The following is a 14,464-nucleotide window of genomic DNA, read 5'->3' on the forward strand; positions in this document are numbered from 1 at the left end:
AACAGTGCAGGTCCGAGAACCGAGCCCTGGGGAACCACAGTGCCCACATCCCTCCAGGCTGAATACAACCCATCCACTACCACTCTCTGAGTGCAGCCCTCCACCCAATTTGCGACCCATCTGACTGCGTAGGCATCAACGCCACGATTGCCTAATTTTTTGATGAGAATGGGGTGAGAGACAGTGTCAAAGGCCTTCCTAAAGTCCAGAAAGACTACGTTCACTGTGACACCTGCGTCGAAGTATTTTGTGACCTGGTCGTAGAAGGCCACAAGGTTGGCCTGAGAGAACCGGCCTCTAATGAACCAGTGTTGGTTGCCCCTAAACATAATCTCCCCTGCTGGTCTCTCGCAGATGTGCTCCTGGATAATTTTCTCAAAGAGCTTCCCCAGGACCAAGGTAAGACTACGGGCCTATAGTTTCCTGGGTCCACCTTCATCCCTTTATGAAAATGGGGACCACAATGGCCCTTTTCCAATCCTCTGTCACCTCTCCAAGGCACCACGAGTGCTTGTAGAGCCGTGCCAGGCATCTCGCAATGTCCTCTGCCAGTTCCCTTAGCACCCTTGGGTGGAGATCATCTGGACCCACCGATTTGAAGACATCCAGTCCCACCAGAAGTTCCCTGACCAGGTCCTCTCTGACCCCCTCCTGAGTTAGTCCAGGATTCTGATGGGAGGGATGTCCCGGTCCCTGTTCAGAAATATGGAGGCAAAGAATTTATTAAAGAGGTCAGCTTTATCATCTGGTGCAACCACCAGATTGCCAAGCATGCTCTGCAGGGGCCCCATGTTACCTGGTGCATTTTTTTTACTCCTTATGTATTTAAAAAAGGAATTCTTGTTGTCTTTGATCCGGGTCGCTAGTCCCAGTTCTGTGTCCGCCTTAGCCTTCCTAACAGCCCCACTACAAGCTTGAGCAATGGAGGTGTAATCCTCCTTGGTGATGGCCCCTCCCTTCCATCGGGTGTATGCCTCCTTTTTAGTTTTCAGACAATCCTGAATGCCTTTGGTGAGCCATGGGGGTTTTTGCATTGGGATTGTCGCCCTTTGGGCTCAGAGGATCACCTCCTCTTGGAACTTCCAACTCCCCTCCCCTCTGGGACCTCAGTGCCTCCCCAACTAATCCCCTTTATTCATTCAAAACAGCCCTACTGAAGTCCAGGGCTGCTGCATTGCTGTAGACCTTTGACACCCTGCGCTGGATGATGAATTCCAGTAGGTGATGATCGTTATCGCCCAGGTGGTTGAGAACTCGCAGATCCCTCACCAAGTGGTCGCCTGTGGCCAGGACCAGGTCCAGCAAGGCATTTCCCCTGATGGGACTGTGCACCTCCTGGGTTAGGTGGAGGTCCTGTATCTTGGCTAGGAACCTACGTGAGCAGTCAGACCTAGCTGACTGCTCCTCCCAGCAGATGTCTGGGTAGTTTAAGTCACCCATGATGACCACGTCCCTTGACTTAACTGCCTCCATGAGCTGACCTGAGAATTCCCGGTCCAGGTCTTCCCCCTGTTTGGGTGGTCTGCAGTAGACACCCACCATTAAGTCCCTTTCCCCCCGACCCCCTTGTATTCTAGCCCAGAACACTTCAGTCTGCCCCTCCTCAGAGGTTGGTCCTGGGTAAGACCTAAAACTGTACCCTACTGGGGTGGGTTAGTGTGGTGGGGATGTCCATGACAGGGAAGCCTCCATGAAATGCCACATGTGGCCATCACAGGGACAGGCAAGTATGGGGAACCTGAAAGCCTCAGCCCCCACTGCCTTGCGGGACATCCTTTGGCGGGGGAAAAGCTAGGGGAGCACACCCCAAAAGAAAAGCAAGAGACGGAAGTTTCAGTGGGCCCAAAAGGATCCAGAGGCCCAGCAGGGGCCAGGAAACAGTAGGACCTGAATGAGACCAAGGGGGTCTGGTAGACCATAGAGTGACTGAGGAAGAGACTGAGGGGTCTGGTAGCCCAGGGTCAGGATCAGAGTGTACAGAAAGACCAATGGAGAGTGATGATGCATGCAAGGCTTGGGGGTGTGGTATAGGGGCAGAAGAGTCACAGAATTAGCCCATAAGGCACTAACCATAGACACTTGATGATCATTACAGTAAGATCAGGACAGGACAGTACTATAACACCACTGTTTTTACTGTAGAACACTGAAAATTCAACCTTAGAAAATCTGTCAGATTTAAGACTAAAATGACGTTTCAAAATATGAATCGTTATTAGATACGTTTAATCCTTCTATCATTATCATGATAAATAATTACCAAGGGGCATTTAAGCCATCCAATTCAAGAAAAGCAAACGCTTTGTTCAGGCACTTTTTAGAAGAGCACTACTCACTTACTTGACAAACTGAAAATAAACAAATCCAAAAATATAAAAATATCCTGTCAGTACCATACCTTTGTAAGAGCAGCAGTGTGATCTTCCCCACAACAGATATGAACAATTTTCTGAGATCTTAGTGATTTCAACAGAGTAGGAACATACCTGTCTGAAAGTTATAATAGAAATGTTGGGTCACTGTGATGTAAGTAAATTTAAAATATGTGTATTAAGCAACGAGAAAAGAGAATTAACAAACACTTTGCATTCAAATTTAATTTTCAAAATGACTGATCTTTTTAAACCTATTTATTACACTTCAGAACTCAAAATGAGAGCAAAATGCAAGAGAGGAGTAACTCAGAGTACCATACTGAAATCCTACAGTAAGAATTCATTTTCTCCCACTTTGGCAAAGGATGACGGTTCCCTAAAATAAAAAGCACTAACTCAGGTACGTGATTTCAAAAGTCACAAAATACAAAGAAGCAGAATATCACACCTGTGGATGACAATGCAGAAAGGATATTATGAAAAATGTTTTGTTTTTAAGAAACACAACAAAGAAGGTATAGCAGTACAATGAACTGTAATATTCCAGGTGTTACACACTGTTCATTCATAGCACTTTTAACAGAGAGGGGAAGGAGTGTTTGCATGCAGATTTGAGAGATGGTTTCAGTTTCCCTTCAGAAGTGAGAGCAAAGCAGCATTATCATCTGGCTGCATAACTGAAGTTAACAAATATAAAAAGTATAATTAAATAAATTTGTTTGTGTACATGAAGAAGCTTTAAACATTTTCCTGACGTCAAAAACATATATAATTATTGACGATGTGTGCTCAATAACAGCAGGGAACAAGGATTCTAAAGAAGAAAAGCTATGAAGAACATAAAGTTTAAAATAAAGCAATGTCTTCTTCTACCAGCTAAAGTTCCTGGGAAATTTTGACCACACAGAACCAGTTTGAATCTTTCTAATTCTCTTATGAAAAGAGTTGGTGAACACAAGAATTATTAATTCAGAAACAAGCTTTAGTTGCATAGCATTTTTCTCAAGAAGTTTTTGATAATCATTCCTTCCCCTTCCTGACCTATATCCCATAACCAACACTACCATTCCCAGGATCACTGCCTTTTCACCAACTTGTGTCATTTCTTTACTTTACAACAAGATATTTGTGAGGAACTCTAGTAATTGAATTTCTGTATGCACATATTTATTTACACATCACAACTGTCTCTTAATTGTGTCTGTGCAGGTGCATACCAGGTCACCTTCATAACTAGAAGCCTACAACTTAACATACCCAAAGATAAATATAATTAATATAATAAAAGGAAAGGACTGTTTGTTTAATCAGTTTGTACCTGAATGTTTACTTTTTTTTTTTTTTTTTAAAGACAGACCCAAACAAAGAAGAGTGAGGAGTTATTTCTTAAGAGGTACGAGTGGGAGAAAATAGAGACAGATATATATTGACAAGGAAACAAAATTTGTTCGTATCTAATGAACATTGAGTAGATTGTATAAATTAAACTGAATCTCAGAACATGTGATTTACCTAAAGTTCCAGTGCTGAACAATTAAACAAATCATTTTGTCCAAACTTCAAAAAAGAAAAAGTTTCTAAATATAGAGACTCAGAATCCAAAACATTTGTCAGTCATAACAAAAGTATTAAAGCACACCATCAGATCTTTTGACCATGAAACAGGAAAAAAAAACAAACCAAAAAACTATTACATCTTTTGTAAGAAACTAACATCAGTTTTCATGAGTGACATCTAATACAGGCCTTCTTTTTGATAGTCCTGTCTAATTTCCAGACAGTTATACTTGACCTCTTTCTGGAATGGGATAAGCACAGTACAGGCAGTCCTCAACTTGCAACGTTTCAAGTTACAACGTTTCACACTTGCAACATTTATAAATTGACACCCTGTTTCAACTTTATGACATCAGTTTCGACTTTACTATCCTTGATCCGATGCGACACCATGCCAGCAAACAAGTTCGCTGCATTGCTCATCTCCGTGGAGAACATCTCTCCAAACTTCTTTGGACACTTTCTTTAAGAAAGTAGACAAGACTCCAGAAAAACCTGCAGCCAATACTCCTGAGAAGACTCCAGCCAGGAGCCCTTCAAAAAGTCCAACCAAGAGCCTTTCAAAAAGTCCAGCAAAGTCACCTCAAAGGAGTCCTTCCAAATCAATACGATTGCTATTTACAATATAAATACACTAACGTAGCTATATTACTCATCTATAATTGATCCAGTACAAAATTCTGGGGTATTTTTAGTGAAAATAGGGTATTGGGTCTTGGTTCAGGAACCAAGCCCCCATTTATAACATTGTTTCTTATGAGAAAATTGGTTTCAAGTTACAACGCTTCGACTCAAGATGTGGTTTTCAGGAACCAATTGTGTCGTAAGTCCGAGGACTGCCTGTATACACGTTTACCTTCCTACCTCTCTCACCTACGGTGTTAATTAGTCTTACTGAAGTCAGTAGGAGTTCTTACTCATACAAATTTTAACAAGCATGCAAACATTTATTCAAGGTCTTTAGTCTAGATTTTATAATCCAAGTTGGCTCTATAAGGAGAAAGCTGCCCTAGACTCTGAACTGCATTTTCAATTGATCCCAAAAGGCCCAAGATACGGTGAATATAAATTGGATACTGACCAAACCAGAAAGCCGAGTTGCTTATAAAGCTTTTCTGTTATATTAACAAGGACCCCAATCTGAAAATTATTCCAAACCACCAAAAAGAGACAAACACAAATTAAGATTCCTACTATAAAATGTTCCATTACCTTAATGACTACTTACCATTTTCATCATTAAGACCTAGTTGACCAAATTTGTTGCGTCCCCATCCAAAAATGGCTCCAGAAAGAGTTAGTACAAAACTATGTGCTCCACCTGCTGCAATTTGTGCAAAAGGGATTCCCAATAAAGTTTTAATCAACTGTGGTGAAGTCTGCTTTTTAAATTCATAACCTAAACCTAGTTGACCATATTTATTCTGTCCCCAGGAAAAAACTTCACTTCCTGTTAAATAAAAAAACATATAAATTAAAAATGAGAAAGGATGAATACACTTCAACCATAGGTAAAAATAAACTTACTTACTTTAACAAAAAATGATCAACCTGCAAAAAATTAAACAGATGCACTACCTCTACAGAAAGTTTAGAAAAAATAATCTCAGCAGTTTGGCAATTTATTCCTCTTCGTTCTTTCAAAGCCAAAAAAGTGATTGCAAATTTAAGGCTGACATCAAACCTAGTCATCTGACAAATTTGAAAATAATATTAATCGGTTCAAAACCTCCAAGACTGTACTTAACATATTCATATTAGAAATGCCAGCTACCTATTAGCATTACCAATTCAACTGAAAACAGTATATTAAGTAATTTCATAACAATAAATGTACACACAATGAATTTGTGCAGTTACCTTGGAGTAAGGTTAATAGTTATGCTACTGAAATAATTCTTTCAAGCCTGAGCTATCATTCTGTAACTTATCCTATCACTCCACAATAGGTGGCTACTTATTGGTTAAAGTAGCAGCCAGCCATCTTTACAAAACACAAATGGGAACACCTCAGCTGCCATCTGACAGGCTGGGGGGCTTCAGCAGCATTTCAGTGATGGGAGGCTTTGCCTGCATCCATGCCAGGGCCAAGCAGATGGAAGCCGTGCCTGCTCTGCTGCTGCTTCTTTCTGTTCTCCTACTGCAACACATGGGCAACTCCCAGAGAAACTGCATCAGTGCTGCCACTTCCTCCCACTCATCACCACCCCTCAGCCTGCCACCCCCTGGTCTCCTGGCTGCTGGGTGGGTACAGCTGGAAGCTGCACGGTCCTGGCACAGCTCCCCACTGTCTGGAAGCTATGCCCACACCACAACTGAATGAGTGCATGTTGTGGGAGGGGAGCAAGGGAAGGGGTGAGAACAGCAACTTCGCAAACTCAGCTTCCAATTACCCAGCCACAGTGCGGGCACAAGCAAAGTCCTGTGACTTCATGGGCCATATCCACTGGATCCACAGGCCAGATCCGGCCCACAGACTGAACTTTGTCAACCCTTAAGTTAAAAGGAAAGTCTTTATCAAATAAGCCTTGGACCTTTTCAGAAGTATCAGCATTTTAAGCATGACACTATTATTCAGAGAAATAATTTTTGCTCCTGTTTATTGGTTCACAGGAGCTATACTGATATATGAACATGTCATCGTTTTGCCTACAGTAGGAAGGTTCTACAAAAATCTCACTATTGCTAACAAAAATTCATGTGTTACATCAATGTTAGCAATATTACAAAGCTGCAACCTAGAGGGGCCATTGCCATTTAGACTAGAAGATTATCAGCCCCTGTCTAGGCAAATTTAAGGTGACATTGCGTAGAATAGTAGGGGTCCATGTACATTCCCAGTGTTACTAATACTAATGAGCTTAAAAGCTACATTAGCAATGTCAACATTTGCAACATGTTTTGCTGTAGGTAAGTCACTTGTGTCAACCCCTTTATGAAATTTTCTGTGAAAATGAATAGTTCTGAGTCAGGGCAGGCAAAATATGGCCCATGGGCCCGACCCAGCCCACCAGGCCATTCTATCTGGCCCGCAGGGCCCCTAAAAAATTTAGAACATTAATATTTATCTGCTCCAGGCTGCCTGTCGAAGATGATATGAGCATCTGTCTGCATGCTGATGCAGCACCACATGGCTCCCAGCTGCATCGCCAGACTGCGGGAGCACGGGGCCTTTGCCAGTACCCCAGAGCATGGGTATGAGTTTTTGTAAGGCGAGTCCCACATGCACATGCACCCATGCCCTCCCTCAAGTTGCCATACACATAGACCTCCACACCTACACCCCACAGCCACCCTCCCCCCACACAGCCCCCCACAAACCGCATACCAACCACACCTCACATATCCACACACACACACTCACATGCTCCCTCACCCCACATACCTACCTATCCCCGACAGACACACCCACAGCCTCCCACAAACCTATACCCCAAACAATATACAAAAGTAAAACTTCATTTTAAGCTATTGTACAATCACCTCTACCTACACTATGGAAACGCATGTAAATCAGGACAAAAATATTTTTTGAAATCAAATTAATGGATGTTGTAGATGTTCGCTTTTTAGAATATAATTTGATATTTTTCTGGTTCCAAGATGGCAAAACCCCTTGCTGAAAAGAGAATTTCCAGGGGCAAGGAGAGGGACTTCTGGTGACAAAGGTCAGAGGTTAGGGGGTGGGCCTTCTGGTCACAAGACTGCGACCAGGGGGTGGGGCACCTATCAAGGGGCAAGGCTACCCATGCGGCCCTCGACAGCTTGCCAAAACTTGGTAAGCGGCCTTCCGCCCAAAATAATTGCCTGCCCCTGTTCTAAGTAAATCAATTCTCATTGCTATAACTGTGTGGACTGGAAATTGACTTTTAAATGACATAAATAAAAGCTCAAATAAAAAATGTGCTTATGTCAAACTACTGAATCCAATATACACTCAAAAAAACTACTTAATCAAATTTCAATAAACCTTGATTCAAGGAAGTTTATTAGCTTGGTAATGAAAAACAACAACTAACTTAAGGTAGAGGTCAACAATGGTTTGGGCTGGAGTGCCAAAAACACCCCAGCCTCAACACATGCCTTAACTTGGCATGCCAGGGACAGAAATGGGGGTTGGGGGGTGCGGAGCTGTGAGGGGTCCAATCCTTGTTGCTGGTGACGGGTGTATGGACACCTCCAAGCAGAAGGTGATGTAGGCCCTGGCCCTTTCCCCACCATGCACCCCGAGGTGCACGTGCAGCCACTGCTGGCCTTGGAGCCTGGGCTCACAGCAGGAAGCAAACAGGCTGCGAACAGCTGCACCAGGGTTCAGAACCCCCATTCCCTGGCCAGTGGTGGCTGCTGCACGCATGCCTCAGCGCGCACAACAGGGAAAGGGCCATGGCAGCGAAACTGCAGCCCCTCCCCTACCAGCAGCAGCATGCAGGGGCTCTGCAGACCTCAGTTCAGTGGCTTGCATCCTCCCACCTGCCTGCCACAGCTGGCCTGGGTTCTGGGCAGGCCCCTGCTGCCCTCCCTGGACCCTTGGCTGCTCACAGCAGGCAGCAGGGAGGCTCTAAACAGCTGCACTGAGGCTGGCTGACTCATTGCTAGCAGCAGCTGCACATGCATCTCCGGATGGAAAGCCAGGCAAGAGCCAGGGTTGCACTGCCCCAGTCTCTTCCCTGCCATGCGCCTTTAGGAGTGAGTGCAGCCACTGCCAGTGCTGGGACTCCAGAGCCCGGTGCAGCTGTTTCCAACCTCTCGGCTGCCTGCCACATCTGGTCAGAGCTATGGGCAGTTACTCCTAGCCACAGAGCCCAGGCTGCCTGCTGCGAACAGCCTCCCGGCTGCTTGCTGAGAGCAGCCTCAGCTCCGTGGCCGACAGCACCTTTCCAGAGCCTGGGCCAGCTGTGGTGTACCAAGCAAAATGGCTTCATGTCCCATGCTCTGGCATGTGCTGGGGGTTGCAGATCCCTGACTTAAGATAAAATCTAGATAAAGTCCCCTACTGCAAAGAAAAGCAAATCGCCAAGAATCTTACAAATCAGTGAACAAGAGCTGTCCTTGTATAGGCTTACAAATTCCACCTAAGCAAATTTAAGGCCGGTTTTGAAATCTTATCGGTGGTAAATTAGGTTTGAAAACCGGTGCTACTTGAATCAATTCAACAGTGTTTTAAGCCAGGCCAAATCCTAAATTTCCCATCTCTTCAACATTCCATCTGCTTGCCTAATTTCTTTCTTAGCCTATAACAACCTCGTAGGTCCTGAAGGTGAGTCCAGGACTTCTGCCATTAAAACAAGATGCAACCTAGCCAACTCAAGCAACTATCACATCCTGGCCCATAAAAAACCTACTAGACATAAACCAATCAGCAGAAATCCCCTGCTGTTGATGCAAATTGGTCTGTGGAGAGTTTAGGACTTGGAATGTTTCACTATTTAGTACTGTACTCTCTTTCATAAAGCCAAGGTAGCCCACTCCACCAGCATTCCAGCTAAATAACCCATGTTGTCCTATTCATATTCATGCAGAGAATTAAAAATATATATCTACCCTGACTCCCTGTTCAAATACAAGCCAGGTAAAATTGCAGAAGTACTGAGGGCTGATTTGGCACTTGAAATGTACTCCTTATAAAAAACTATTTGGACTTCAGGTTAACAGAATACTATTCAAGTGGTGTCAATGACCAAAGTTTTCTGCTAAAAATGTCATCTTTTGCTGTTATACTGTTCAATTAACTGGAAATACAAAAGGCTAGGCAAAAAAAATGTGATTATGGCTTATTTTATGCATCCCACATGCTATTCAGTTTGGAAATAGCCCGACTATCTTCATTGATGCTGCATCTGCTTACAGCATCACTAACTCACAGGATCAAGGCCAATATGTTTAAATGATTTACAGCTATTTAATAAGCAGGAGAGCCTATAATGACCACTATATGCTTCTGAATTTTGTTAGTTTAAAAGTTTATCCCAAGTTTTTGAAAACATTGCCACATAAAACTAAGCTGGTTTGGACTTTTGTCTTCCATTAAAAAAAAATCCATGCCAAATGCCTACCCAGGGAAGAAACCTTATTTTGTTATACTCATTTCGCTACAAACAAATGTTGCTCTTTAGCTATGATCTGCTTCATTTAATTTTGCAATAGAGAAACAAAAAAAAGGGTAACTATTCTACTTTCAGCTTTCCTTCTTCTGGGTGTCTATAGCAATCTACACATAATGTACAATGTACAATGATTCAGGTAACATAAACATGTTCTCAAAATCCAATGAACATTAACAATAATGCTCTCTAAGTTTTTAAAATCCCATCTGTAATGACACAGAGTTAAGAAAGTTACTTTTTGCAACCCCAAAGAAACCCGAGTACAAGATAGACTAGAAGATTGGCGGCAAAGTAGCAGTTCTGGAGAAAAGTGGAAAACCACTAAGAAAGTCAAAGCAACCAAAAGTCAAACACATGGAGAGAACATGCAAACCAAAGTAAATAAAAAACGAAGAAAAATTGTTAATGAACCTTATTATTTGATGAGCTTAGTCTATCATCTCACACAGTGAATATTTCTCTTCAGTTCAAATACTTATCCATGGACCAAGCTTTTGCAATAGTAGATGGAACTTGACAGAGGGTATAAGGTACTCTGGAGATTTATATATAAAATTGTATTTTAAAACCTTTTGAATTTATTAATATGAATTTACACAACAATTCCCAACAATTTGCCTTACCTTTTGAAAGTGCAAGTGAATGACAGTAACCACAAGCTACCTGTACTATTTGTATCTCTGATAAACTTTTGATATTTCTATGGGGGAAAAAAAGAGAAAGCATTAGACCACTGCATCTAGGTATTGTGACATACAAGACAAAATCTGAAAGAAGAACATAAAAATACTTGTCAAACTTTTCCACTAGCATGTGGTTGAAGCTAGACTAAATTTTATGAAGCAGACTTTATTCAAAACCATTCATTACAAGATATTAAACTAAAGTTCTTATTAACTGGAATCCACAGAAATTACCAAGACTCTTATTAATACCAAAGAAGTCCCTTTAAGAACAAAGGTATTTAAGTGACACTAAGAATATCATAGTACAGGACTGGGAAACATTAAAGGAAGAGGTTAAAAACAAACAAACAAACCCTCCCTACAAACTTGTCGTGCTCTAGGTCTAAAGATTTTAAAAAAGTATTCCTCACCACCCTAATACAATAGGATGGACACATTAGGACTCCTCCTAAGCAGTCCTAAAAGAACATCAAGACACAAGGATTACATTGTTTTCCCCTAATCCTAACTTCAGGGGGAAATTAGGCGGAGTTGGCTAGGGACAGACATTACACACAAACTGGTTTAAGTGATCAGAAACTGATTTAACCCTGTAACAGAACAGATGTTCAGTGCACATAACGCAGTTTGAAAATGGCTGAAACCAGTTTGCGATAAACCTGGTTGAATGTAGTATCAGATTTGGCTCAAACCGGTTTATGCAATGTCTGTCCCAGAGCCCTTGCTGGTTTAAGATAAACCAGAATGCCTAGCCTCTCAGCATGCTCTCTGGGCTGGGCAGGGCTCTCTGATCCACAGCAGGGCTGGCCCCTTCCCTCTGCTCCCTTGCTGGAGCTCTGGCAGAGACTGCAGGCACAGCTGGGTTTGCCTGGCTTCCCCCTGCCCTACCTACCTCTTGCTGCTCAAGCAGGAATCCTCCCCACACCCTGCCATCTTCCACAGCACAAACCCCAGCCCTACACCCTAGGCATGTGGTATGCTAGCTAATGCTGAGAGGTGTCTGTATGTGTGCCTCTCCAATTTCACTGGGACAGGCAGACAGAACAGTGACCACTTAAGGCTTTTTGGAGCTAATCAACAGGTCAACTGGTAAACTGTTTAACAAGAGTTTGAACTAATGGAGAGAAGCTATTGTTTTGCTGATGGGGTGATAAACACTGTTCTATCCCCTGCTGGCTTGCTTGCCTGTCATTTTGCTCCAGACAGCATAAAGAAGCAGGGAGGGAGATTAAAAAGCTCCGTATCATCAATACATGCATACACTGCACACACACACCCCTTCCCTCAGAGTACTAGCGGGGGGCTGGGGTCTAACAACACTCCCACCCCTTGAGCAGCCAGCAGGGAAAAGCCTGGGATGCTGCAGGCAGACCCCCCTAATCAAAGCATCTGGCTGAGGCCTGGCCACACCACTCAGCTCAGCACTGTGCAAAGGGAAGGGAAGGCTGCTCTAGCACCTCCCCGGCTTCTATCCCAAGCCACTGCAGGCTCTGAGCACTGCAGACTAACCTGCAAAGATTGAATCAATTCAGGCTTAGGCTTTTTGAATATCTGTCCCTAGCCTATGAGCCATTCATACTGTACAAGAATCTATTTTCTATTAGTTAAAACTACAGTAGATTAACATTGAGATATTTGTATAGTTTGTTAACTTGTTTTATGTCAAAACTTAATGAGATAAGTCAGAAAAGTCCTGCAAACATGCAACTTAACTTTACTATTATGCAGTTACACTGATTTCAACATGCTTACGGCAGTACTATGAAAACACTGTTCAATTTAATAAAGGCGCTTTTGAAATGCAGAAGTATATCATGCTTATAAAACCATGTTACTTATGCAATCAGAGAGACAGTTATTTGACCACAGATGAGAACCTCAGAGGTAAAATTACAACATGGAGATCAGATTGCACCTCCCCTGCCCGTGTGACTATTTAAAGGCGTGCAAATTCCTAACAGATTACTTCACTCAAGGTGCTTTAAGCAGCATCTACCCATCTTCATTTCTGTTCTTCAAAAAACACTCTTGGAATATATACTACTCTTGGAATATATTCATCTACCAAGTGCGTCTATTATCAAGAAACCTAAAAGTGACTGGGAAAGAGTCCCTGAAAATGATAATGTGAAGTTCTACGCTGTATATTATCTTTTAGAAGACTTTAATTGTTGAGAATTGTGTGTATAAATATCATTACTCAAACCTTTCAAAATAAGATGCTTACTTAGAAAAAACATTTTATTTTTAATTTTTTTACCTGGGTACTCTAATATATTCTTCTGTTCCAGGCAAGCCAAGCTGTCCCTCAGTAGCTAGACCCCAAGCATATACTTGGCCTTTGTCATTTAATGCTAGCGTATGGGCTTCTCCACATGAAACAGATACAATATTTTGGGCATCAAGGGCACCAACGTGCTCTTTAAAAAAAAAAGACAAGAAGAGGAGTTAGATTCTGATGTTATGATTAACAAACAAAAATTATTAAGTCCAGCCATCGCCTATTAAGGCATAAAATGAAATAGCACAGTATATTAATCTAGATTTCTCAATTAGAATACACACAAAATACAACATGGTCATAGTGGTGCCAAGTAACTTAAATTTAATAAATGCGGGTGTGTCTATACCAGATCTTTACTGTGGAGTTGCCTAATTAGCTCTGCAGTAAACATCTCAGCATCTACATATGTGGCCCTATAAGGCCACAGTAAAGTAATAAACTCCACAACAGGATAGCACTTGTATTTATAAGTACTATACTAGTACTAGTATTTACAAGTACTATCCTGCTGCGGTTTTACCATGCACAGCAGTGCACGTGTAGACACTGACCCAGCTGGCTGGGGCATGAGGGAGCACCAGTACAGGGGATGCCTGTTGGCTAGCCCAGCACTGAAGCACCCTTGTGCCCCAGCCAGTCCCTCTGCAGCACACTGAGCCGACCTGGAGCAGCCCCAGGCTGGCATGCTGACCCCCTGGGCCTCCTACCAGCCAGGGGTGCTCTGACCTGGCTCAATGTGCTGCAATCCCAGCTGCACATTCAAATGGTGTGCCAGGAGCAATAAACTCTGGCACAATATACACTGGAATTTATTGCTTTGAATTAATTTCACATGTAGATGCACCCCCATAAAATCAATTTGCATTAAGTGATTAAACAAACATTTCAAAAGAGAAAATCATTCTACATATTTACTTAAGGATAATGCACAAGGCTTTTTAAGTCCTTTAAAACCCACACACAATAGGGTTGGTTCAAGACAGAGGCCACCTGACTGCAATAAGGCTCCATGCATGTGGTTCTCAGAACCAGTGCACAGAATGTTGTAAACCAGGGCTAAAAGGCTAAGTTCTACACTCAGGCTGCAGAACCCTGAAAAACATGCAGCAGGATTATCTGGGGACATAACACTTCATGGTTAACCTCCAATTTGGAAGTAGCTCACATGTATGTCTTCAATGTTTGCATATATTAACACTTTTACTGATCAAGCTACATTCTATACCAGTGATTCTCAACCAAGGTACCATGAGAGCCTTTCCACGGATACTGCAACAGGTGGCCCTTGTGCCAGGAGGTAAGAGATCAATCCTCCCCCTGCATCCTGAAGACAAGCAGCACCCGCAGCTACCCCCTCTTCATCCCCTTACAAAAGCCAGGCACTCCCAGTCCACACACTGTGCATGCACGCTCAGGCAAACAAGTACATATGACACTATGGGGCTACACTTTCCAATC

The 14,464-nt window shown here is 42.7% G+C and overlaps 1 protein-coding gene across 4 annotated transcripts in view; it reads right to left on the reverse strand.

The window, feature by feature from the left end:
• The window catches only part of HERC4 (HECT and RLD domain containing E3 ubiquitin protein ligase 4), a 75,695-nt gene that overhangs the window by 51,352 nt on the left and 9,879 nt on the right, over nt 1-14,464 (reverse strand). For all 4 annotated transcript variants that reach the window (XM_059729878.1, XM_059729879.1, XM_006260067.4 and 1 more), the window contains 4 exons: nt 12,983-13,142; nt 10,660-10,736; nt 5,161-5,382; nt 2,399-2,490 (listed from right to left, as the gene is read on the reverse strand). In XM_059729878.1, coding sequence (XP_059585861.1) covers nt 2,399-2,490; nt 5,161-5,382; nt 10,660-10,736; nt 12,983-13,142 — 551 coding nt within the window. The remainder of the gene's footprint in view (nt 1-2,398; nt 2,491-5,160; nt 5,383-10,659; nt 10,737-12,982; nt 13,143-14,464) is intronic.

This window comes from Alligator mississippiensis, chromosome 6 (genome assembly GCF_030867095.1).
Source record: "Alligator mississippiensis isolate rAllMis1 chromosome 6, rAllMis1, whole genome shotgun sequence".
Taxonomy (NCBI): domain Eukaryota; kingdom Metazoa; phylum Chordata; order Crocodylia; family Alligatoridae; genus Alligator; species Alligator mississippiensis.